Consider the following 25,540-nt stretch of genomic DNA (forward strand, 5'->3'; position numbering starts at 1 on the left):
ACAACGAGAAAAAAGCATGCCGAACGGTCTCATATCTTTCACAGCCACCTAACCTAATTATGGCATAGGCTGCACCGATACAGCTGGTAATGAAATGAAATGCCACGCTGGCCTAGGCTAGAAACTGGGTGAATGGTAAAATATTTTCACTCAGTGCTCCTCACAGGAGCATGTTTATCTCAGCAACACTTGAGAGTAAAATCCTGCTGGAAGCTCGGTCATGCAATCAGTTGACGACTTCCAGCAAGCGACACGCATTCAATTACCCGGGCGTTCTCAGAAAATTATTGCACTGTTTCTTGGCACTTGCTCTGCAACATGACCTCCGACACTGGCCACCTTTGACCAAGCAATGAAGCCATGTCACTAAAGAAATCACAAGGTTCTTCAATAACTGACTTCATCATGATGTCACAGCATGACCTCATAGGCCACATGGGTTTTTGCATACTTCATTCGCCTCCCTATTTTTTCTCCTTTGTCCTCCAGCACAGTAATGTTTACAAATATCCAATACACTTATTACTAAAGAATAAGCACCAGCCTATGCTTTTGTTGGTATAGCTATTCGGTATTTAACATTCACTCTATGAAACAGCTATAAAAATGAAACTACAACTTGTTTTGTTGGTGCTTCACTTTTGTCTGCCATATTCACTCATTTAAATTTTTAGGTGTACTTTTTAATGAGCACCTTAGTTGGACACCACAAATAAATAAAGTACACGCCAATATGTCTCGATCGATTTCGGTTTTAAGTAAACTTAGGTCCCTAGTTCCAGACTGGTTAAAGCTCCAGCTAGTATATTATTCTTTGGTTCATTCCCATCTACATTATTGTCTTTTAATTTGGGGCACAACTTAAAAAACCAATCTTGACAGGCTGTTAGTTTTACAAAAAAAGGTCTCTACGCTACATAGAAAATCTGCAACGAGAACATACTCCTCCATTTTTTGCAAGCTTCAGATACTTACTGTCTACCAATTATACAATCTTAAACTCAGCTTATATGTCGTTAATCTAATAGGAAACACCGTTGGCACTTATATGGAGCATTGCTACCCAAGCGATACTCCCTATGAACTACGCTTTGATCTTTTTCGATTGCCTTTTTTCAGAACAACATATGGTAAGCAAACTTTATCATATCAAATACCTTATCTACTCCACGAAAATAGCTATGTCCATGAACTTTTGAAAGAACATAACAATAAAAACAGTGTGAAGAAGAAAGTTAAGATGTACTTCGTTCCTTGTAAGGAGCCTTAATTGTATTAATCATTATAAATATTTATTTTGTGTCATTCGTGCTTTTGCATATTAATTGAAAACTGCTCAATTTCTTTCTTTTCAAATGTATTTCTCTATGATACTTAGTAATTCTGTCAGAAATTTCTCCTTGTTGCATTTTTTATATATATATTTTGTATTGGTACTGCAAATTGGTGATGACTGTAATGTGTTATTTTAAAACGTATGTATCAACATCTGTTATACTTGTTGAATTTGAATTTTGTGTCCCCTCATTCAAAAGCAGAATGAAATTTGTATCCTTTGTTCCACTTCACCTGAGCAAACTTATGGGTGGAGGGACCTTAGTCAGGCAGAGGTAATCTGCCTTTAGTCCTTTCAACCTAGGCAATCATTGTATTTGTCTGAATAAACAGTGATTGAATGAATGAATGAATTCTACCATGACCCTGTGCTTTTGTCACAAGGTGAGAAATACAATTATCTACAAGAACAAGCAAACTGATGACAAGATCAGCACATTACAGCAAGTATCTAACACGTATCCCCGTGAGCAGCAGATCAAGGTAGCTGAGGCTTTTAGTGCCGCTCCAAACAACAAAGTGCCCCTGCATGCTACCTGCTCGATGCCATGTTCAAGAAAGCTGCGAGCATGGCGGCGCAAGGCACTCATGCCTCCAGCTGGCATGGCGCCCAGTGGTTGGCTTCCGCCCGGCCTGGATGACATAGCAGCTGCCCACCTGACCTGCATCAAGCAAGACAAACTGCCACTAAACCTCTGTCGAGCAACACACAGCTACGAATAAAAACTAGAAGGGGGCACTGCCCTATCTCTGCGCTGCAGCGCCGCAGCCCCCCTGTCGGCTGCTCGGGCACCCACCAGGGGCTCTGCCGCCAGTTTCTCCTTAAAACTTCTCTTGCGATGTCCCTGGGGTACCCCTGGTTACGCTGTAGATCGGAAAGTATTAAAACGGGTTGGAGGCGGGGAGAGGGTCACCACAATGAAAAAAAAAAAAGATAAATATATGCGTATATGCATACAGAAAGAGTCCTTTTTTTTCTTTTTTAAGCCAACTAAAGTAGTTCAGGTTGCAGTTACTATTCGTGCATGCCCATTAGCAACTGTCTCAAGCGCAGCCTGCTGCTGCATCTGGTCAGGAAGGACACGTTTTTTGCAGCCTATGGCGGTCGCCCACACAAAGCATGCAGAGGAATTTTTGGGGCAGCGTTTGACAACAAAAAGAGCTGGACCCATCAAGGATTGACGGCAGAGTCAAGTACGATAAAAAAAAGCAAGAAAACACGAGATTGACTGCAAAGCCATAATCATGCTTTGGTGAAGCTAGAGAACTCTATTACTAAAACATTACATCAGCCTTTTTATACATCAACCTTGGCTGATTCCAACTACGCTAGCCAGTTACCTATATTAAATGATAGAAAATTTGCTTTTCTGGGTGGTTTTGTGTTGGTTGTTACGCGGTTTAACCCTACTTTTTATGTTTTCTATATATATATTTTTTTACAATCATTGACCTTTAACTATATGCATAGATTCTTTCTTGTTGTGCGTGATAATAGCTTTTAGCGGAGTTGCACATTAACGATGCCTCTGTCTTCGGACACTGGATGCCTATTGATAAGCTTTTGAATTACATTGCATATGACTTACTGTCTTTTTTTTTTCATTTTTATGGTCAATTAGCAGATGTTCTTTCACATTGGCTGCATTAGTTCATTTTTTGATAATTAGTGACAATTTCTGCATCTTTAATCTATAATGAGATATAGCAAGCATTTCCACATACATACACAGGATATTGTGCAAATAAAATCAATTTCTCAGTGCATCACGTTGTCGAGAGTTTCCTTGTGTCCTGTTTTATTCATGGTGCTGGAGAGCTGGTGCAATTCTATGGTGTAGTAAAAGTATGTGTACACACGTTATGTATATTACTTGTTATGCACTCATTATAACTATGCATGAATATTTTTTTCAATAGATCCGTAAGTATAGCACTACATTCGCCTACATGTTCAAACGGTCTTTGAACTTTATTTCAACATTCGGGATGCTGAGGGCCGTGGTCAAAAAGCCTCTAATGGGCTTGACTGGGACCACGACCCCTTACAAATGGGCAGCATAGACAACACATTTATTGCAGTGACAATGTACAAAAATTTGAGCAAGCATAAAGCATAAAGTATAATAAGCATAAGCATAATAAAGCATAAGCATAATAAAGCATGAAGATTGAAAAGTAATAAACTCAAAGAAATGATCGTAGTTATTTCCTTACACATACGATATCAATAAGAGAGTGTAACGATGCAAGAAAAGAAGATCGCAAGATTAGCACCAAAGTAAAAAAAAAAAATATGGGGCATGTGCCCAATACGCTTACTAGACTTACAATCAGAACAGTCACTCAAATGGAAGACGATATGGCATTCAAGTGAAACGGCAGGAGGAAGCGCAGCATTTCTTTGCCGTAGTTAGTGCGCGTGCGCGGGATAAGCCATGTGTGATTGAAACGCGTGTTATAAAGAACTTTGCGGTGGTTTAGGTTGGCAATGGTTCCTAAAAGGTTGTCGCCTTTTAATCCTGCCTGGTAGCGTTTCACAAGCATTGCGCGGTAGTATTCACGTAGAGGTAGCAGCTTCATGTCGTGAAATATGGGAGTGGTGTGACTGCGATATGGAGCATTTGCAACGGCACGAACAGCCCTTTTCTGTATGACGTGCAGTTTGCGGATATTTGTTAGAGTTGTCATCCCCAAACCAGATGACAGTAGTTGACATGAGATAAAAACAGGGATTTATAGATGAGAAGTTTAACTGCCTTAGGTAGCGAGAAACGCACCCGGGATAATATGCCCGAAATCCTTGATATAGTGCCACATAGTTTTTCAGTGTGTGCGTTCCAAGACATGTGTTGATCGAAAACTATTCCCAGACACTTAATACGCTGTACTATCTCAAGTTCTGAACTGCCAAGTTTTAATGGGACACGACAAGGGGTTTGTTTATTTTTCGGCCTGAAATATACAGCTTTTGTTTTTGATGTGTTAAGTTTTAAACAGTTAACGCATGTCCACGTGGCCAACTTCGCCAGTACCTCATTTGCGTCATTAATTAAGTTTGTATAATTTTCAGCAGTAAGAAGCAAGGTTGTATCATCAGCGTATATAATACATTTTACAGACGTGTCAATTTTTACAACATCATTTATGTATACACAAAAAAGCAGAGGCCCTAATATGCTACCTTGTGGTACACCCGCTGAAATTTTTAGTAAATTGGAGGTACAATTGCCGACGACTACTTCCTGCAGCCGATACGTTAGGTATGATTCAATGAGTTGTAAGAAAACACCTCGAAATCCATAGTGTGCACATTTCTTTAGTAGCGTAATGTGATTTATTGTGTCGAACGCCTTTGAATAGTCTACGAAGATGCCTAAAGTCTTCCTTTTATGATCAACATGTGCAAATATAAAGTTTGTTAATGTTACAATGTGGACACATTTATCACAATGCTGAGTGATTCCATGATTCTACCCATAAATGTTTCAGGAAAAAAAACGCATTAGGTAGGTTAGTTACAATTAGACTCGCTCATATGAGAAAGTAATAAAAAGAAAATGAGCCATTTTTATTTACATAGTGGAGCTCGAAAGGCGGAAGTAAAGTTGTTATTATCGCTACAGTGGTAAAAGAGCACTGAACATCGTATAAATCAGCAGGCAAAAAAAAAATGAACTTGAATGCTTCCAACTACACGCCTTGTTCCTGCAGCGGCTGTGTGGACTAGCATTCATCCACGCAAGAGCTCCTTAAAACATCACCCACCCTTCGTAAATCAGTCACAATGGCAGTAATTTATTTAAAACACAGAAAAGTTGCATACCCGCTGTGACTTTGACTTCTCTTACGCGCAAAACAGCAATGCGCATTAGATGCACCTTTCAACCCGACGAAAAGATTCAGGTAATGCTACAAGGTGGCAACACAAAGTGATCCGCCCCTCAGTGAGCACACTGCCTCCTTTTAGCAGACTGTATTGAAAGCTGTAGGCCTAACAAATGGAGTCATTTTTTTAGGATGCAAATAGTGCTAGTGTCAAGCTGAAGAGAGCATATTTCAACTAGCTGTCACATTTTCCACAATATAAAATCATTTAAAATTTTCTTATTGGAAAAAAAAAAGTTATACCAAAACGTAACAGATTCGTTGCATATTCAGACTGTATTGCAGACAAGGTTCAAGTGACATAGCCTTGGTGCGTAGGTTGTCAATTCTTTATGCCTATACGCAATGTGCCTGCAGGCATAACATATATAGGTGTAAGTAAGGCACAATATGCAGCAGAAATATTGTACATTTGCATTAATATGCTGGGTGCAGTTAACATTCTGGTATATTTTTAACTATACTGCATATCTGTACCTACTATGCATGACTCAATTTAAACAATGAATCACAAAAAATACTATATTCTATTTGATATTCTCAGTTTTAAATATTTGCACAACCTTGGAAGATTGTGAAGGACATAGTATACTAATTGACTTACAGATTAACTAATTATTCAATCAATCAAAATCTTGTAGAGGGTAAAAAAACGGATTCTTATGAGAGGAGAACATGCGAGGGTTTCTTTGAATATGCTAATAAATGTGTGCTAATAAGGCTCTACATAGTATAACAGTCTAATGAGGGTCTATAAATGGCTAATAATCATCTACATTGATACGAAGGTATAACCTGGGCCTCGCTAACATGCATACAGTGGTTGTCAAATAAGCATTTATACTGCCACACTATGGACGAGAAGCAAACATAGAACCTATAGTTTGCTTCCCGACTGCCACAGTTGAAGAAACACCCCAGTAAGCCCACACCATAATGCTTATACAGTTCAATTTTGGGCAAGCCCAGTTTTTCGTAGGGACCATCTATGCTCAATCAGCCATTGGCTTGACTTGTCCATGCGTGCGCAAGCAATCGCACTGAAAAAGCTCGTACTCAAAGAAGAAGAAAAAAGCGAAAAAGTGCTCAAGGTCACGAGGCATGCGTGACATAATTTCTTTCTCCGTGCCATTCCTCTCTCCACAGCTTCCAGCGCTTTCAATGGGAAGAGAGAATGCGATTGCAGCGTGCAACCAATCTCTGTTATTCTGCTCGTACTTGACGGATTCTTAAAACTTTTGGAGCGTTGAATTCGTGAGGCAATAAGTTCCTTTAGTGAATACATTCCATGACTACTCTAGTGAACCAAAACGATTTCAAGTAGCACGAAACTCTAACCAAGGAGCACAGTTTGAGTGCCTCTCATGTTCTGCACCGATTCATCAAATTCGTTTATACTAAGATTGACAAATTTCCCAAAACATATAGAAGAACTCATAGGAAAACAAGGTCACTGTAGCACTTTCACAGCAATATATATTCAGACAATACAAATGCAAGAATAAATACTTCAATGCAAACTCTCGCTTTTATCAACATTTTTGTAAGAGAGTTCATTTACAGCAAACTGTGTTGTGTGTCTTCGTTTTGTGTCCCCGATCATTCAGCGCTACTTCTCTCAGCATCAACACGCACCAACAAGCCCTAATTTCAACAGTGCTAATAATCAAAGAGCATTAGACAAGTGCGCAACTTTCAATGAAAGTCTCAAGAAAGAAAAAAAAGGGGTAAGTGCACCATAAAATTTTTTGCCCCTTTTCATGAATGCTGGCCACTTCATGAATAAATTTTGTCTTGCACTTAAAAGGTGGCATGCAACGTTTTACAGCATCTGTAGCAGTCGTGACATTGTGAATGTTGAAATGAATGCAAAACCAATTTTAAGAGTGTGTGCCCAGGTCTTGATATGTTAAATACTGCACAATTCAGAAGAGAAAACAGTGAAATTTCTGTACTGTCGATGAGTAGGACGAAGGATGGAAAAAGTGAAAACAGAAGGGTATTTCGGTGAACCAGGCCATTTACGACAACTACTACAAGGAGTCGCAGCACTAACACAAGGCCTTGATAACAGACCTATGTGTCATAACTATGTGTCATGCGCAGACCTACGCGTCAGAGCGCCCAAAGACATCTGGGCTCTTTGAGCTCCTAAGCTGTCGGCCCCAGTGCCAAACATGTAACGCCCCTGTTTATGCGGTACATAAAGTTGCCTTAACTCACTGTCGCCTTGTCCGCTTTGTCTATCACCTCTGCACATAAGCAGCCGCGAGCTGAGAAACGCGCTACCGAAAGCTGAGATATCCCGGCCCGTGACCTTGGCAGCACTAGCGACACGAGCCGTAACACCATGAATCATTTGAGAATGCTTGCCAAATGTGATTCACCCCATCCTTAGTTTTCTAGTTATTTCACTCTTATAGTTCAGCTCTGTGGTTACTACCTGTCCTAAGCACACATATTTCTTTAGAACTTCCAGCGTATCCCCACCTATCGCAAAGTGCTGTTTCCTGCCGAGACTGTTGCACATCAGTTTTGTACATCCTAACTTCCAGACTTACTTTTCTGCTTTCCGTGTACACTTCTGTAATAATAAGCTGTATTTCGTCTTTTGAGTTACTCATCAAGGCAATGTCATAAGCGAATTGCAAGTTACTAAGATGCTTTCCATTCATTCTCATCCCTAACTTTTCCCGATCTAGGGCCCTGAACACCTCTTGGAAACACACGGTGAATAGCATTGGAAAGATCCTGTCTCCCTGCCTTACACCCCCTTCTTTCTTGGGATTCTGTCGCTTTTTTTAAGGAGAACTATGGTGCCTGTGGATCCACTGTATATTTCTTCCAGTATGTTTATGTAGGGTTATTCGATGCCCTGATTCTGTAGTGTCTGCATTACTGCTGATGTCTCGACTGAGTCAGACGCCTTCTCCTAATCTATAAAAGCTATGTAAAGGGGTTGGTTTTATTCCAAGCATTTCTCTATTACCCGATTGAGAGTGCGAATATGCTGTGTTGTGCAGTAGCCTGTACGAAATCCTCCTAGGTCCTTTGGCTGATTAAATTTTAATGTCGCCCTGATTCTATTAGTTATTACTTTTGTAAACAGTTTGTAGAGAACGGACAGTAAGCTGATCGGCCTGCAATTTTCCAAGGGCTTTTACGACTTCTTCTGTTGTTACTGGTAGAATGTCTAATTTCTATGAGCTGTTATTGCTTCTCACAATATTGCCGCAGGGTCACGATATTGTCACTTGAGGAAAGTAACGTGGCAGTATCATCCTGGTTCTTTTGGCTTCCGTACAGCTCTCTGCAGAACTCCTCTGCCGCCTCAAGTATCCTATCCATATTGGGTATGACATCGCCTTCCTTGTTCTTCAATGCATACATGAGATTTTGGCCTATGCACAAGTTTGACTTCACAACTTTCAGGCTTCTGCCACTGCCGTTTCTTACAGCCTGCTCGGTTCTCTCCATGCTACACCTTCTGATGTCGGCTACTTTGCACCTATTGCTTAACTTCGAAAGCTGTACTAGCTTCATTTTGTCGGTTGCATTTGAGGCTTCCAAAGTTTGTCGTCTCTTAATGACACTTTTCGTCTACTGAGGTAGTTTGCCAGTGTCCTGTTTAGTGGCTGCACCTCCGACTTCCAGTGCAGACTATTTGATGATACTAGTACAGTTATTGTTCATTGTGTCAATGCTACAATGGTTACCTCATTTTGCACCTGGAATCTATTCTGAAGCTAAACTCTGAACTCCTGTACTTTCCCTCTTACTGCTAGCTCATTAATTGGCATCTTGGTTATCAGTTTATGCCTTTGCTTTTTTACACCTAGGTGAACACCAGCTCTTACTATTCTATGGTCACTGCATGGAATCTTGCCAACTACTTCTACATCCTGTACAATGCCTAGGTGTGCACACAGAATGAAGTCTATTTCTTTTTTTTTTTTTAATTTTGCCATTAAGACTATGCCATGTCCGCTTACAGTTAGCTTGTTCTCTGAAGAAGGTATTCAAGATTTATAAATTATTACGCTCGACGAACTCTACTAGTAACTCCCTCTGGAATTTTTAGATCAGATGTCATATTCCTTCAGAGCATGGTCTCCGGCCTGTTTCTTGTCAGCTTTGGCATTGAAGTCGCCAATCAGAATATTATACTGTCTCTTTACTTTATTGATGGCTGACTCAACGCCTTCATAGAAGCATTCAACCAAAATGATCATCATGGCTCGATGTAGGCACGTAGACCTGAACCACCTTCGTCTTGTAATCTTTTGCTAAAGTTATTTATGATACTTGTAACCCTCTCACTGATGCCATAGTATTCCTCTACGTTGCCAGCTATATTCTTTTGTATAAAAAACCTCACATTTAGTTCTTTTCTGTCAGCTAATCCACGGTAGCATAGGACGTGTCTATTGTTCAGCGCTGTATAAGCCTCACGTGTCCTCCTAACTTTGCTGAGCCTTATTACATCCCATTTCACACCTTTTAATTCCTCGAATAGGACAGCTAGACTAGCCTCACTAGGAAGAGTTCTAGTGTTGAACGTAGTCAAGTTGAGATTCCAACGGCGGCCTGCCAGGACACAGAGAGCACCATCCACTGCATCCTTGGACAGTCCCCAGCGGCTGCGAAGCAACTGTCCAAGTATGTTTAGCCTAGTCAATAGTATTCTAGTATACAGCCACTATACAAGCTGTACACTAGATAACAATATACAGCTTGTTTTCGCTTTCATGTAAGCTCGTAGACGGTCACATGATTTAACTTCATTGTTTTTAGAGAAACCTTTCGGTGTAGGTTCGGAACAATTACAAACAAATAATGCATTTTGTAGCAGCATCTCTCTTTTGGAGGAGTTTTGAGTGATTGAAGCAGCACTTACATCACTGCCTATTCTGAGGAGCCAAGCTCTGCCACAAGCTTCATTCTTATTTCCATGCGAAAAAGCTCATCAAAGTTTTTTAAAACCCTTGGGTGTCACAGTTGTGGCAGCCAAACACACAGCGAACTGGCATCGTGACAAAATGCCCGAGGCTCGAGTGCACTTCACACATTGTGCCCTTTGCATGCAGCGCACACGCAGCAAAGTGGAACTTTGAAGCTCTTAACTGGCAAAGCAAATTAAATTCCAAGAAAAGGGCACATGCTACCACAGTCAAAGGTATGGAAGCTTATATCAAGAGAACTTTTCAAAATGTACAGGAGCTTTAATGAAGACCGGCATCAAAAATGCCACATGTATTACACTTGGTATAGAGGATCACTAAGTTAGACATGTCGACAGTATATTCCTTGCTCCTGAAAGAATTCTTCTCCTCAACGAAACTTCTCGCAAAAAATTCCTAGCTCCTCAAAGTAACTACTTCCGGCTAATGATAACTACTTCTGGCTAAATGATATAATGTATGTGTATCAATGTGCTTCTGAGTTCCCCTTTTCAATAAATATGATCTGCCCCGCCGCGGTGGTCTAGTGGCTAAGGTACTCGGCTGCTGACACGCAGGTTGCGGGTTCAAATCCCGGCTGCGGCGGCTGCATTTCCGATGGAGGCGGAAATGTTGTAGGCCCGTGTGCTCAGATTTGGGTGCACGTTAAAGAACCCCAGGTGGTCTAAATTTCCGGAGCCCTCCACTACGGCGTCTCTCATAGTCATATAGTGGTTTTGGGACGTTAAACCACACATATCAATCAATAAAGATGATCTGACCCTATGTTAATTTGAAAATCAAATGTAACGTTAAAGTAACGACCCATTATAATACTGATATTACAGCTAAAATGCATCCCTTTCACATTAAAAACACTTGTAACAGCAACTCCTTCAAATTCAGGAAGGAACAAACACAAGTTTCCATTACTGTTGAGAGGAACGCGTACAACATTGCTCTTAGTAAACATGTGCCGTGTTCCAAGTAGGAAGGCCGGCTTTGCCACGATGCTCATTCGCATGGTGGCTTGATCGCCTCATTTGTTTAAAATGAGCAATAATATTGTTTGTATGGCCACTATCGCAAACTTCTGAAGCCTAACCGGAGTTGCGAGTCGAAAAACACAAGTTTTTTGAAAATTACATATTCATCATTTTTATTTGGTTTTCCCAAGTTTAGTTTATCTGCTTTTTCAACAAAAGAACTGAAAATTGTAACCAAACTCTTAGTATGTACAAATTTATTTTAAAGAGCACTAGGTGGCTACTAAAGACTAAAAACAGTTCAATGTTTAAAGTCCTATGGAAATGGCAGCTTGATTGATTAATACGTGGGATTTAGCGTCCCAAAACCCTCATACAATTCAGAGACGCCATAGTGGAGGGCTCCAGAAATTTCGACCACTTGGGGTTCTTTAATGTGCACCCACATTATTGGGGTGCACTCGGCGCCTCTGTCGTGTGGGCACGACGGAGGCGCCGAGAGCATGATTCTCAGGAACCCCTTCTTGCTTGTTATTCAGGTGCTGCTTCATGTTCGTGCCATCTGCGCACCGGCGTTCCCTTGTAGCGAGACGCAACCAGCAAGATATGCTGCCTGGAGCACGTATCCGCCCGTGTATGGGATCGACACCAATTCTTCAAGCCTGCGCACTACTACTCCGTCCCTGGCGGCGCATCGAGTACCACCATCAGCCACGTCATCGACACCAACGGATATAAGAAGAAGCGCTCGGCCGGTACCGACCAGTGGGCACGACAGAGGCGCCGAGAGCATGATTCTCAGGAACCCCTTCTTGCTTGTTATTCAGGTGCTGCTTCATGTTCGTGCCATCTGCGCACCGGCGTTCCCTTGTACCGAGACGCAACCAGCAAGATATGCTGCCTGGAGCACGTATCCGCCCGTGTATGGGATCGACACCAATTCTTCAAGCCTGCGCACTACTACTCCGTCCCTGGCGGCGCATCGAGTACCACCATCAGCCCCGTCATCGACACCAACGGATATAAGAAGAAGCGCTCGGCCGGTACCGACCAGTGGGCACGACAGAGGCGCCGAGAGCATGATTCTCAGGAACCCCTTCTTGCTTGTTATTCAGGTGCTGCTTCATGTTCGTGCCATCTGCGCACCGGCGTTCCCTTGTACCGAGACGCAACCAGCAAGATATGCTGCCTGGAGCACGTATCCGCCCGTGTATGGGATCGACACCAATTCTTCAAGCCTGCGCACTACTACTCCGTCCCTGGCGGCGCATCGAGTACCACCATCAGCCACGTCATCGACACCAACGGATATAAGAAGAAGCGCTCGGCCGGTACCGACCAGTGGGCACGACAGAGGCGCCGAGAGCATGATTCTCAGGAACCCCTTCTTGCTTGTTATTCAGGTGCTGCTTCATGTTCGTGCCATCTGCGCACCGGCGTTCCCTTGTACCGAGACGCAACCAGCAAGATATGCTGCCTGGAGCACGTATCCGCCCGTGTATGGGATCGACACCAATTCTTCAAGCCTGCGCACTACTACTCCGTCCCTGGCGGCGCATCGAGTACCACCATCAGCCACGTCATCGACACCAACGGATATAAGAAGAAGCGCTCGGCCGGTACCGACCAGTGGGCACGACAGAGGCGCCGAGAGCATGATTCTCAGGAACCCCTTCTTGCTTGTTATTCAGGTGAGAGACTACCGTCCGGAGCTTGAATATCGTAATGATGATGTATGCCTTGTGCTTCTGCCGTGCCCACGGTCGCTACTACTTGCTCTTTCTGCAGTGTATGACTGTTTGTAGACCTGCTACCTCATTGTGGGGACGTTGAGTCGAACCCTGGCCCCACAGAAGCTATGTTTCAGAAGATTTTAGATGAAATTCGTCTACTCAAAGAAAGTTCAGGTACCGCCACACAACGCTTGAGTGAAACTTGTGATAAGCTCTCAGCAATTGAGAGAAAGCTAGACGAATTATCTGGCACCGTAACAAGTTACACCACTAAAGTAGACAAACTACAACAACAAGTAGACAGCCTCGTTTATAAAATCGACGACTTGGAAAACCGCAGTCGGAGGGGTAATTTGATAGTGTACGGTATCAAAGAGATGAAGGATGAAAAGGTGGAGTTACTAGAGCAGATAGTATCGAACGACATTCTTGGTGAAATACTAAAAGTGAAGAACGTCGGAATAGAATGTACTCACAGGATAGGTAGAAAAAAGGAAAACAAATGTAGACCAGTAATTTTCAAGCTGGTGGACGGTAGAGACAAGGCGAGGATACTAAAAAACTGTAAAAACTTGAAAGACACGGATTATTGCATATCAGAAGACTTTTCGTCTCGCGTCCGGGCTGTCCGGAAAAAACTTTGGGATAGCACTGCTGAACTAAGAAAGAAGGGGATAAAAGTGACGCAGTCGTTCGACAAAATCAAAGTCGATGGTAAGCTTTTTGTGTGGGACGACACTCTTGGAGCGAGAGTCTTTTTCGCTCCGCAGTGACGATTGCCACCAAACCACGACCGAGCTGATAGCAAAGGAAAGAGTGACTCTGATGTGCCTTCGCTCACGAATTCCAAACCCTTTTCTGTTTTGAATATAAATGCACGAAGTATTTTAAACAATTCTGATGATCTGGAAAGCGTTCTCACCGTATACGATCCCGACGTCACGGCTGTAACAGAAACGTGGCTAAGTGACGAAATTCCAGACTCGGTAGCGATACCGAGCTCCCACGAAATCTATCGCTGTGACCGGGCTTCAAAAGGTGGGGGTGTGGCACTAATAATAAAAAAAGGCCTGGACTATACCCCCCTTCCCCAACACAAAAACATTGAAATGGCTTGCATTGTTCTTCACCATCCACAACTCAACATCTTTATCGGTGTATTTTACAGACCACCAAATTCCAACATTACAGTACTTGAAGCATTTGCAGATCATGTAGGCGTGTATGCCAAGCGTTACACGCATATGGTACTCTGCGGTGATTTTAATCTGCCCCGAATTGACTGGGATTCGATGCGTGCCGTTCCTACCTGCGATCATTCCGAACTGCTGCTTGATGTTGTTTTTTCTTGTAAATTAGGCCAAATTGTGCATGAACCTACTCGTGTTTCGACAAACTCAAGGTCACTACTTGACCTTGTCTTTCTTTCTGAATCCGTTCAACGGCTCGGTTTTGATGTCAATGTTCTGCCCGGGATTTCAGATCACGAAATAGTACAGTTTAAAAGTCATATGTTGCCCTCAACTTCGCGGGCAATCATTAAGCCATTTAGAGATTTTAACGGTGCTGATGATGAAAGTATTTTGGACTTCCTCGAACTAGATTTCAACACCTTTAAGAGCAAATACAATAACGGGTATCTCGACGTAAACGGATTATGGTTGCACTTCAAGACGGCCGTGCATACTTGTATTAACAAATATGTCCCACAAAAACAAAGAAAGATTAACCGCCAAAGCTCGTGGATTACGCGTGACATAATTCACTTAAAACGTCGTGTTAAGCGTCTCTCCCAAGCGCCCAAAACGCCTAACGTGTTACCTTCCCTAAGGGCTGACCTACGGAAAAGAATCAAAGTATCACTTTTTTAATGTTAAGATGCACGGCTTTCTTGTCACCAACCCTAAGAAGTTCTGGACTCACATCACCCAAAAGAAAGACCCAGTCGGCAAAATTACAGTAAACGACAGGGAAGTGTCCGATGCCTGCTCGGTAGCAAGGGCTTTTAATGCTTTTTTCTCGTCTGTATTTGTACGTACAACCCAGTGCTGCACTAATTTCAATATTCCTGGCTTTGACATTCCCGATATAACTATTACTGAGCCGGGAATATTTTCGGCTTTGCTCAACCTTGACCCTAAAAAGTCCGCAGGTCCCGACAGAATACCAAATGCATTCCTTCACCGGTATGCGGAGTGGTGCTCGAAATACCTTTACATTATATTTAGCGAAAGTCTACTAAGCGGTGTGGTTCCAGACGATTGGAAAACTGCAAAAGTTACTCCTGTGCATAAATCCGGCAATAAACTTTCTGTAAAAAACTACCGCCCCATATCCCTTTTGTGTACAGCCGGTAAAGTTTTGGAGCACTTTATATTTAAACACCTAGTAACGTATCTTGAGAGCAACATGTTTTTTACGAGCAATCAACATGGTTTTCGGCGTGGATTTTCCACGGTTACACAACTAATACACACGACTAACGACATCTCAAAAGTTTTAGATAAGGGGGGGCAAATTGACGCTATATTCTTGGATTTCGAAAAAGCTTTCGATCGAGTACCCCATAGCAACCTGATGTTAAAAATTCGAAACTTGGTCAAAAATGAGAAAATAACTGAGTGGTTGGACTCCTACTTATCAAGCCGGTATCAGTACGTTCAGATAGGTGACTCTGCCTCTCACTTGTCATCAGTTGTTTCTGGAGTCCCACAGGGCTCCGTCTTAGGTCCGTTGCTTTTCATTATCTATTTAAACGATTTACAGTTCGACTGTCTGGTGCGTTTCTGTTTCTTTGCCGATGACTGCGTTGTTTATCTCCCTATTGAATCGGTAAATGACCAGAAAGTTCTCAACAAATACTTAACAGCTGTTAGTAATTGGTGTGCCGATTGGAACATGAGCCTCAACATAACAAAGTGCCGCCAAATGACAATAACGCACAAAAAGTTTCCATTTCAATATGCTTATCAAATTAACAATGTTGAATTAGAGGTTGTTAACGAGTACAAATATTTGGGTGTAACCATGACATCAAACCTCACCTGGAACAAACACATACAAAATATTACATCATCAGCACTGCGCAGACTTTGGCTTCTAAGACACCGACTTCAGCACTGTACAAGCAGAACGAAGACCGTTGCGTACACTACGCTGGTCCGCCCCTTGCTCGAATATGCAGACGTTGTTTGGGACCCACACACAAAGACGGATTCAGCGATGCTCGAATGGGTACAAAAGAAAGCGCTGCGATTTATTCACAACGCATACAGCAGGCGAGTATCCGTGACAGAACTGCGCAAGCGTTCTGACCTACCAACACTAGAGTCCCGCCGTAAATTACATCGACTTAAAACATTACACAGTATAGTCTATGGTTATTCAAAGCTTGACTTCAATACTTATCTCGAATTCAACATGTCACGCCCCACCCGGAACAAGCACAACAAAACAATCCTAATGCCTTTCACGAGAACGAACGCTCACCGTCTATCCTTTTTCCCGAGAACGATAGCAGAATGGAACACTTTGCCACGCGACGTTACTAACTTAACTAATCAAAATGCTTTTTCAACGGCTATTCAAAATTGTGTATGATTGGAAGTGCTGGTCTTGTTCCCCTGTCCTATTGAACTAACGTATTTCACGTGTTATCTTGCTACCATGCTACAACGTACACTGCTTTTTTTGCTTTTTTTTTACTTACTTATTGCATTATTGCTTCCCTGTGTACCGCGGACCGTGTTACTGGTCGCGTGTAAACTTTGTGTTTGTAAACTTTGCGTGTAAACTTTGTGCACTGTACCACTCCTGCCCTGGCTGCCAAAGGGTGGCTGGCAGTATTGAATAAACAAAGAAACAAACAAATCTGAGCACACAGGCCTACAACATTTCCACTTCCATTGGAAATGCAGCCGCCGCAGCCAAGATTTGATCCCACGACCTGCGAATCAGCAGTCGAGTACCTAAGTCACTAGACCACCGTGGCGGGGCTGGAAATGGCTGCTTGCAAAATGCATTTTGCATGAGGAGTTCACTAAAGCCAGATGCTCAAAATAACAATGATTGACAAACTCTCACGATGGAAGAAATAATTTCAAAAAACAAACTTTCCTCACAAGATCAGCTTTTACTCATACCTTTAAAATGCATCTTTCTCAAGGTCTACTATTAGGCAACTTCTCAAGTTTGGACATCATGATTTTAGTACTTCTGATAGCCCAATCGGGATGAAATCTTGCCCACATGAATTATGTGAAGAGTGGAAGTATCTTCTTTCAAACTTGATAACACCATTAAAATTATTACAAATTAAAAGGGAACGATTAGTATGGGCTAAGGATTCCAAGAATTATCACATAACAATTTTTTGTCTATTAAAATGTCTTATATGCACTTTCTTGATCGTTATTTGCATTCTATAGTTCATGTGGAGCAACATGAGCCATTAATGGCTCAGAACCATAAATGTTTAGTGACATAAAACACTTGTCCAAAACAAAACACTACTTTGAACATTGTCAAGGCAGAATATGAAAACTGTGCAACTTACTAAAGAACAAATTATATATATTTATTTATTTATCTAGTCAATACTACCGACTTCTATGCGAAGTCGTAGGCAGGAGTGGGTACATATATATGCATTTGATATTACATTTTACAACGGTAGAAAACAACAGGAATAGCTTATCCCAAAAACAATGCGTAGAAGAAAAAAATCTAGAAAAGTTCTAACTTAAAAACATTGAAAAGATGAGTCAATGTAACACGTTTTGCCCCTTTTGGACAGAATGAGAGTAAAAGCATATATATATACAACAAAAAATTTTATTGCCCAAGGCTACATAAAAACAAAACTTTTTTTAACCGCATCTCCCCTTAACGTTTTTCCAAGCAACCTTTTACGAAAAATTGGCCGGGAGGCGGGGAACTTGGCCACTGTATGTTCCATCTTAGGAGGGGGGGAGCAGCCAAAAATTTTTTAGGGGTTCCACTTCCTCCTCTCTCAAGGCGCCCCCTCAATATGCCAGCTAGGTTAACACATAAGTCAAATTCAATGCACTGTCTGGATATGCCAACACAATCACAAAGTGAATTATTCATCTCATTGAGCTCAGAAGCAGTGAGTACAGAGGCGCACACAAAGCTGATTGTCCTCTCCTTCCAGCCCCGCCGCGGTGGTCTAGTGGCTAAGGTATTCGGCTGCTGACCCGCAGGTCGGGGGATCGAATCCCGGCTGTGGCGACTGCATTTCCGATGGAGGCGGAAATGTTGTAGGCCCATGTGCTCAGATTAGGATGCACGTTAAGGAACCCTAGGTGGTCAAAATTTTTGGAGCCCTCCACTACGGCGTCTCTCATAATCGTATGGTGGTTTTGGCTCGTTAAACCCCACATATCAATCATTAATGTCCTCTCCTTCCAAACCGCTCAGTCTAAAGTGACGCTTCCAAAGCGTACACCTTTAGACGCGCTAAGCAGCCAGCATTTGATTCAACCACACGATTAACGGTGCGCGCGAAGCCACGGGGCTATACGAGAAACATATCTTGCTTAGAATTTCCCAGGGGCGGCACCCAAAAAGTGCACGGTATGGCAATGTGGACATGTTTTGGCGGTTCTTTAGTCTCTCCGTAAAGGCACGGGAAGCAAATTGTAATTGTTCTCGGAATGCTACATCAGTGTCCTTTGGCTGCCCCTGTAAAAAACTACATGGCCATAATAACCATGCTGTTAAACAATAGTGGCAAACGTCCGACTAGATAGAAGATTTGCGCTCCCTTTCAGGTGATGAGAGACATCTACCCCCTCCTTTTTTTTACGCTTCTACGCTTTCTCTTCCCCGTTCATGTGTTTTCAATATAAACCTTTTCAGTTGCAAGTCGGAGCTCGTACGCACCCCTCCGGTCTTCGTCGTTCTCGCGCAGTACTCAAACACAGCGTCTGAACGCAAAGTTCTTGTAGTGCCACAAACTATAAGGGGCATGATCTTCCTTATTTCTGTAACCCACGAAGAAAATTTGACGTGCGCCGAAAGGCATGCGAATGACACGGCCACCCATTAACGCACGCGATTATGCTCGATAGATCTCTCTCTACCCGTAGTCGGATCGGCATGGGCAAGGTTCTGTTTGGCGTTGCATAAGTCAGTTGCAAGACTTAGGGGTGGTTGTTGCCAGACTGCTAAAAATTTAGCGAAAAAGTTTGCCTGTGTAGCCGAGGCTTCGCCGTGAGGGTTCAGTGTCATCCGTGGTGCATTTAGGAAGTGCGTGAGTTACGTTCGCTGTATTATTTAACAAAATGAATGTAAAACGAGTGTTCCAGAAGTCGAAGCGCATTTTCTTGCTGAGCGCGCTGCTGTGCAATTAATAGATCGTGTCGCAGAGTTGGGGAATCAACGATGCGTCGCCCGCCGTGCATTTCGCGAGTGCGATGAACTTGTTCGCGAGTGTGTGTGCGCAGATTAAACACAATGAACCACGCGTTACAAAAATCGGGGCGCGTTCTTTTGCTGTGTGCGGAGCTGTGCAATCAAGAGATCGCGTCTCAGTATTACGGACGACGGGGAAAACTGAATAGAGACGCAGTAGGCAGTGCGCTGCACCCCCCACCCCCCCTTTTTTTTTTCACAGCTGATCGTGCCGCGTCGACCGCGTGCCATGACGGGGACGCTACGCTTCCCCATAGCTGCGTCAGCTCAAGACATTTCGTTCGGACTCGTGCACATGTGACGAATAAACGTCCCAAGACTGGCTGATCGGGGTACGTTGGATATGCCTGGAAGGCTGCTTTATCGACGCAGTGAATTGGAGCGTATTAAGCGCGACTCGCGCGTACCTGTAATAGGACCCCGCACAAGCATTCATAATTTGGAATTTTGGTCGTTGGTGCTTATTGTGGGTGGGGTCCTGCAAGCGACGGCGGGTCCTATTTACAGCAGCACACATCAAGAGAACGCGTCCCAACGTCTGCAAGGCGCGGTTAATTCCGTAATTAAAACGGCCAGCGTCGCTCATGCATTTGCAAAATGCACCGCGGACGACACCAAAACCTCACGGAGAAGCCACAACTACAGAGGCAAACTTCTCTGCCAAATCTAGTGGCAGTCTGACAACAATAACCCTCCAAGTCTGGCAACAACTTATGCAACACCAAACAGAACCTATCCGTTCGGCATAAACGCGCTGCGCGAGTCAGACCGCGCTTAACAGCGACACCCGTGATACGGGACCATGCAGCGGCGACCAAGGACCGTGGAGAGCTATATACAAAGATCAAGATCTGATTGCGAACAATGTGAGAGAGGCCATCGCATAGACAGACCTTGCAGCAGCGCAGTTCGACGGTCACCTTACGCAGCCCACTGGTGCGTTTGCACAGGCCTACAGCAGCACTGCAATTGGGCACCGATAACAAGTCACTTCTCCGCGATCAACAGTGCCTACCGTGAGTGGCTGGACTCAAGGTCTCGGAGAGCCTATCAGAGATGATGATGATGAGCGTTCAGCTTTGCTGGCACTCGCCCACACAGGGGGATCGGCCAAGAACCGGGCGGCACACGGAGGAGAACCGGGCGGCATCAAGTGTGCGAAGTCAGGCATTCAAGTAGTCTCGTAGCCGTAAATAATAATAACAAGGAAGTGTTTCGGTTCACCCGGTGGCACGAACCTTTTCGAGGCAAAAACGTTCGGTTCACCCAATAGCCGCTTAAAACCGGCTTGACTTAGCTTAAAGTGTATGAATAGATGGCGCTAGAGTCGGTGTGTTGAAAAACATTTTTCAGGCGATTTAGGCATTGTTTATTCTGTGGTTCAGGTAGAGTTCCTCACTAGCTTGTGACACACAGTCTGTGGCGGGTTAATCGTATTCTAGTCGTGATTCTAGTCGTTATGTTGTTTTCTCCGATGTTGGTGTTGGATTGGACTGTAATCTGTTTGAAATGGCGAGAACCGCCTCTGCCCGTGGGGTCGTGGTCGCTTTCTGTTGTTAGAAAGTGATTCATACGCAAGTCGCTGCCGCTTTTGTTAATTCCTGTGATGTCGCCGTGTTCAGGAGCTTCTCATCCGTGCTTATCGAGTAGTTAACGTCATTCGCCCGAAGCACAGAACACCTACCAGCCCGAAGTGTTTGCCACCAAATCTACAAGCAATGATAACGAGCATAAAATAAAGGCCTTTGGAACGCGATTTGTGAATGTTGGTCTGACGCATGTACTACGCGGATGTATGGTAGGTGCATGCGTGTTGCTTAAGGACTGATACTGTGCCAACGCTTTCGTTGAAGCTTGTTTTGACGTAAGTGCGCGAGATAGATACGGAATGCACAAGTTGGAATTAGAGAACGTTTTGTCCGAGTGGCTTTATTAAGCAGTCGCAGATGATGGCAATTTGTTTGCTTAGCAGTGTGCGTTTAGATTGGGTAACCAACAGTGAAGGTAGTAGTGTGTGGGTGAGGAAAGTAGTTTTCTTTGTTGCGGTGCCTTCCAAACAAATCCGTTATTTCTTCTCTTCATTGCGTCGGTCTCTTGATGTGGCACTAAATTTTGCTATGTGCTCTTCGCGACACTTCCTCTCGCTCTAGAATGATCTAGTAAAAGTTGACGCTAAAGTTCAGCCGAAGTGTTTAAAGTTCCTTGCAGCTAACCACAGCAACATCTTTTTGTCTATGTGATCAGTTGGACGCACGTTATTTGGCATGCCTTTTATAACACGAAACGTTTCTTTTTGTTTTGTTTTTTAGCTTACTGAACAGTCCGGAAAAAATCGGGGACATCTGTCCCCACTGGGACAGCGCGGGCAAAGTCTTGTACAGTCCAGCGAAATTCGGGACGGCTGGTAACACTAGTTTAGGCAAGTGTATAAAAATGAAGAAAAATGTAATAAAATAGAAATTTAATTGCTGGGAGCATTGTTGAGCTTCAATTGCTAACCCGTAAAGGTCTTTTTAAAAGTTAACATTGTCGCAATACAGCAGTGTGATGGGGTAAAGTGCTTGCAGTGTATTGCAGTAAAGCATACATAACGCGCGCGCGTGTGTGTTTGAAATGGAAGCGTAGCACTGCTATTAGGCCTAATGCGATGCGCCGTGCTTTGTCTCATTACTGGTCATGCGACAGACGGCATCAGCACCAACTTCAACCTTTGTAAAGAGTCCATATGTTCCCTCCGTAAGTATTTTTTAGTTGTGGCAAGTGATTCACACTGCAGTAAACTTCTAGTATATCACATGAATAATTTAAAATTGTTGCATGGCCCCCAATAAAGAAGTGAAAAATACCTGGGACAGACTCCTTGGTACTCCAGATTTTGTGCCATCAGATATGTGCTCTAAAATGAAAATGACCATTATTATTGAAAGATATACTTAGGCTAGGTATTGGAGATGATTGTGCATGTTTTGCAAATTTTCTTTTAAAAGCTCATGCATCACTTTATCGGGTTTTTTTTTTAGTTATTAAGAAAAATAGCTCCCCAAAATTGGTCTAAAATTAAACACACAGTTTGCCATGGGCAAGTTGAGCTTAGCAAGAAAATGTTTTATGAAAACTAATCTGTCGCATAACTAAGAGCAAGGTGGTTTCAGGAAACATGTTGACCTGAGATGATGGCACATGTTCAAGCATCTTACAAAGGCTGCTTGTTGTTATAATGTGGCTGTGATTGGACAAATGTCTGTCATCAGGTATGGAGATACATCACATCTCTGATGATCAAGTTTTTAAAGAATGGGTTTTCAGGGGACGCTAAAAACTTTTTTTGAAGAGGTGAGCATTAGAGAGCATTATTTTATTAAAGTCTCCAATTTTATTAGGTTAGCACTGAGGCTTGCAGATATGTTAAATGAGCATGGTCACTTAAGTAACACTCAGAGGTCAATAATTATAGGGTGAACAGCAAGGTATGTATGAAACAGGATTATGCAAATTGCAGAAATAGACATAATGAAGTTGTCGAGAAGACTTTGTTAACAGTACATTTACAGGCTTCATGCAGAATTCGCTTTCCAGCAGGGTGAATTCACTTTTGCTGATGCCTTCGATGGCATCATTGCATTCATAAGCACTGGTTTTACGGACTGCACGTGACGATCTTGTTTTTTCAAGGTTGATGTGCTGATTAAAAAGTATAAGATCAAGAAACTTACATGCTGTCTTAAGGCATAATCAGGCTCACCATAGAGGTAAAAGGTGACATTTTAGTGAGTTATATGTGGGAGGTCTGTGCACATAACATCATAGTAATCTTGCAATGCTGTAGCTTTATTTGTGTAACGAGTGAAGCTTCTTTTCCTGTTAAAAATTACTGCCAAGCAAACAAGTTCCAACAGTAGGATTTGCCCTTGGTGGTAAGAGTGAGCTTATTCAGAAGCCCTTCAATAGTACCCACTGAAGGAATTAGTACCTATAGGGCAAAAATTCCAGTGCACCAAGAAGGGCAAAGGAGGACGGTGCAGGTTAACATTTCAGGAGGGTATCTTCTGGACATCATCCTTCTCTAGCCACAAGCTTGTATGGCCAACGTTTAGCGGACTCCTACTAACATAAACTAGGTATAAATGTTGCTTCTCTATTGTAAGATGACACACCATATAACTTTTGAGAGTCTCCTCACCACAAGCCCTTACATTAGCCTAAAAATATTTTTTCTACGGTGCCCTTTTTTGTCCTAAACAGTTGTCTCAAGCAACAATATGCACATTGTGACAGTCTAGCTGGTGACCACAGAGATGGCTTCCGCCATCACGATGTATACTCCACTCAAAATGTAAGACACTGCAAAATCATAGTCCGGTGTGCGTGCATACGACCTTGAACATGCAAGCAGTGACCACTTCTCTTGTGTTCTCTGCACTGGCGCATGCTTGTTGCACACCTGTTCAAGATTGTGACAGTGAAATTAGTTCTGGCAATGCTGTCTCAGAGGTAAGACTGTGTACACCCTTAGAAACACCATGGTGGAGCGAGCAGAGATTCATATCAAATGTAGTAATAAATTGGCAACACCATGGTGATATAAGTACACTTGCATTAATTTATTACATTTTTATTGAGGCAGACATCACACAGCTAAGCCTAGTTGTGATCTCTTTTCGTTATTGTCTACATAGTTTTCCCGTTGGTCACAGCACAGGAAGAATAATTTCTCTGTGGGAGCACCATATTTTAAGCTTGCATGACTCCAATGAAGCACTGTGCGAACAGATATATTGAAAATGTCAATATTTCGGGTCCTATAAATGGTGAACTGGTTGTCGCCTTCAGCCGGTGATCCTGCAGGAGCTTTAGCATATACTCTAAGGTCATTTTGCATCAACAATTCCACATACAATAGTTTAACAATGGTTGTTAATGGGCAAGATGATGCATAGCTTCAGGGAGGTAATTAAGCTGAGGGGGAAAATTATTGGTGCCTAAGCACCACTGGAAAAATGATAAGGCACAGAAAAAGAGCGTCAGTCGCAGCTGAACCACAGAAAATATTTACACTGCACCACACATTCGCATCGTCTAGAATTTTCCCTAATAATGTTATACCAACCTGCCAAGCAACAAGTACTTCTAAGGTAATAAAGTGCAGAATGACACTTGCATAAGACAGGAAACATAGGGCGCGAGTTAACTGCCATCTATCTTTGTTTGTGGCTTTGGTAGAAAATATATAAGGAAACAGACACATGTGCAGAGTGACAGTGTGCAATGTCACAGTCATCAAAAACATCACTCAATATTGCCTGCTCGAGAAACTTTCCTGGTTTTCAAAGTTTCAACAAATGTGTCACAATTAAATACACCACTTCTTTTCCAGCTTGAACTGCTTCCAACAGTTCACATCTATCAGGACTGCTGCCTGTAATCTTTGTCTGGTATTTAATCTGAACTGACATGCCCTAATACTTACACACAATCAGCCAGATTTGTCTATCTACCCTTAACAGCCTGTAAGTCCACGTGTAACAACACCCGCTCCACCCTTCCAGTGGTCATAGTCCATACGGGTCATTATATCATTCAGTTAGCTGCCTAACTATACTTTCATTCATTCACTTCATATTTCTTGAAAATAGAGATATGTGAACCCTACAACTGCTTTGCAAAAACAAATAAAGTACAAGTATAACACTTGCTGTGATGGCTTAATTAAAAAAATTATTTCACGATGATGGTCCAAAAGCTTTCTCTAGAAAACATGTAAAGCCCATATGGAGAAGTATGTGTCCCAGGGAAATTCTGAAACTGCCAAATTCGAAGGGTGTGCAAAATATTCTACGATTTCACGTACCAAGTTGAATACTGTTCTATTTGATTCAGTCACCATTATTTGTAGAACTAAATATTTTTTACTAGTTTAATAAAGTTTAAAATGTTAAGTGCACTGAAATAAAAAAAAAAGTGTAAAAGTATCATAAATTTAATCCCTGGCAGGTTATACACATTAAACATGACAGCTTATCTAGTGCAGCTGGCTGCTTCTCTCTAGAAAAGTGATTTTGCTACCTATACAATTGTCACTTACCCTTTCTTAACACTTCTGTACATTTTAAGGGCTTGATGTTTTCGCCAGATACTCGATTCCTACTTTTAAGATTGCTAGGAGTCCTTATCATAGCTGCAAAGGGAGATACAGCCAGTATTTCATGTACTTGTTCTTATATTG

At 42.6% G+C, this 25,540-nt stretch overlaps 2 protein-coding genes across 7 annotated transcripts in view; one reads left to right on the forward strand and one right to left on the reverse strand.

Annotated features, from left to right (window-relative positions):
- The window catches only part of LOC119173510 (glycerate kinase), a 270,522-nt gene extending 249,597 nt beyond the window's left edge, over nt 1–20,925 (reverse strand). Inside the window, exons 1-3 of one of the 6 annotated variants that reach the window (XM_075896528.1) lie at nt 20,333–20,921; nt 20,211–20,280; nt 1,872–1,997 (exon numbers count right to left, since the gene is read on the reverse strand). In XM_075896528.1, the coding sequence (XP_075752643.1) occupies nt 1,872–1,979 (108 nt within the window). In that variant the 5' untranslated portion in view covers nt 1,980–1,997; nt 20,211–20,280; nt 20,333–20,921. Of the gene's footprint in view, nt 1–1,871; nt 1,998–5,161; nt 5,318–20,210; nt 20,281–20,332 lie in introns of those variants that run through there. The other 5 variants (XM_075896529.1, XM_075896530.1, XM_075896526.1 and 2 more) reach the window with 5 other exon arrangements.
- LOC142817630 (uncharacterized) overlaps nt 11,653–25,540 on the forward strand; it is a 35,837-nt gene continuing 21,949 nt past the window's right edge. The window contains exons 1-2 of the mRNA XM_075894683.1: nt 11,653–11,688; nt 11,736–12,840. Of these exons, the coding sequence (XP_075750798.1) occupies nt 11,653–11,688; nt 11,736–12,840 (1,141 nt within the window). The remainder of the gene's footprint in view (nt 11,689–11,735; nt 12,841–25,540) is intronic.

The sequence above is a fragment of the Rhipicephalus microplus genome, chromosome 5, assembly GCF_043290135.1.
Source record: "Rhipicephalus microplus isolate Deutch F79 chromosome 5, USDA_Rmic, whole genome shotgun sequence".
NCBI lineage: Eukaryota > Metazoa > Arthropoda > Arachnida > Ixodida > Ixodidae > Rhipicephalus > Rhipicephalus microplus.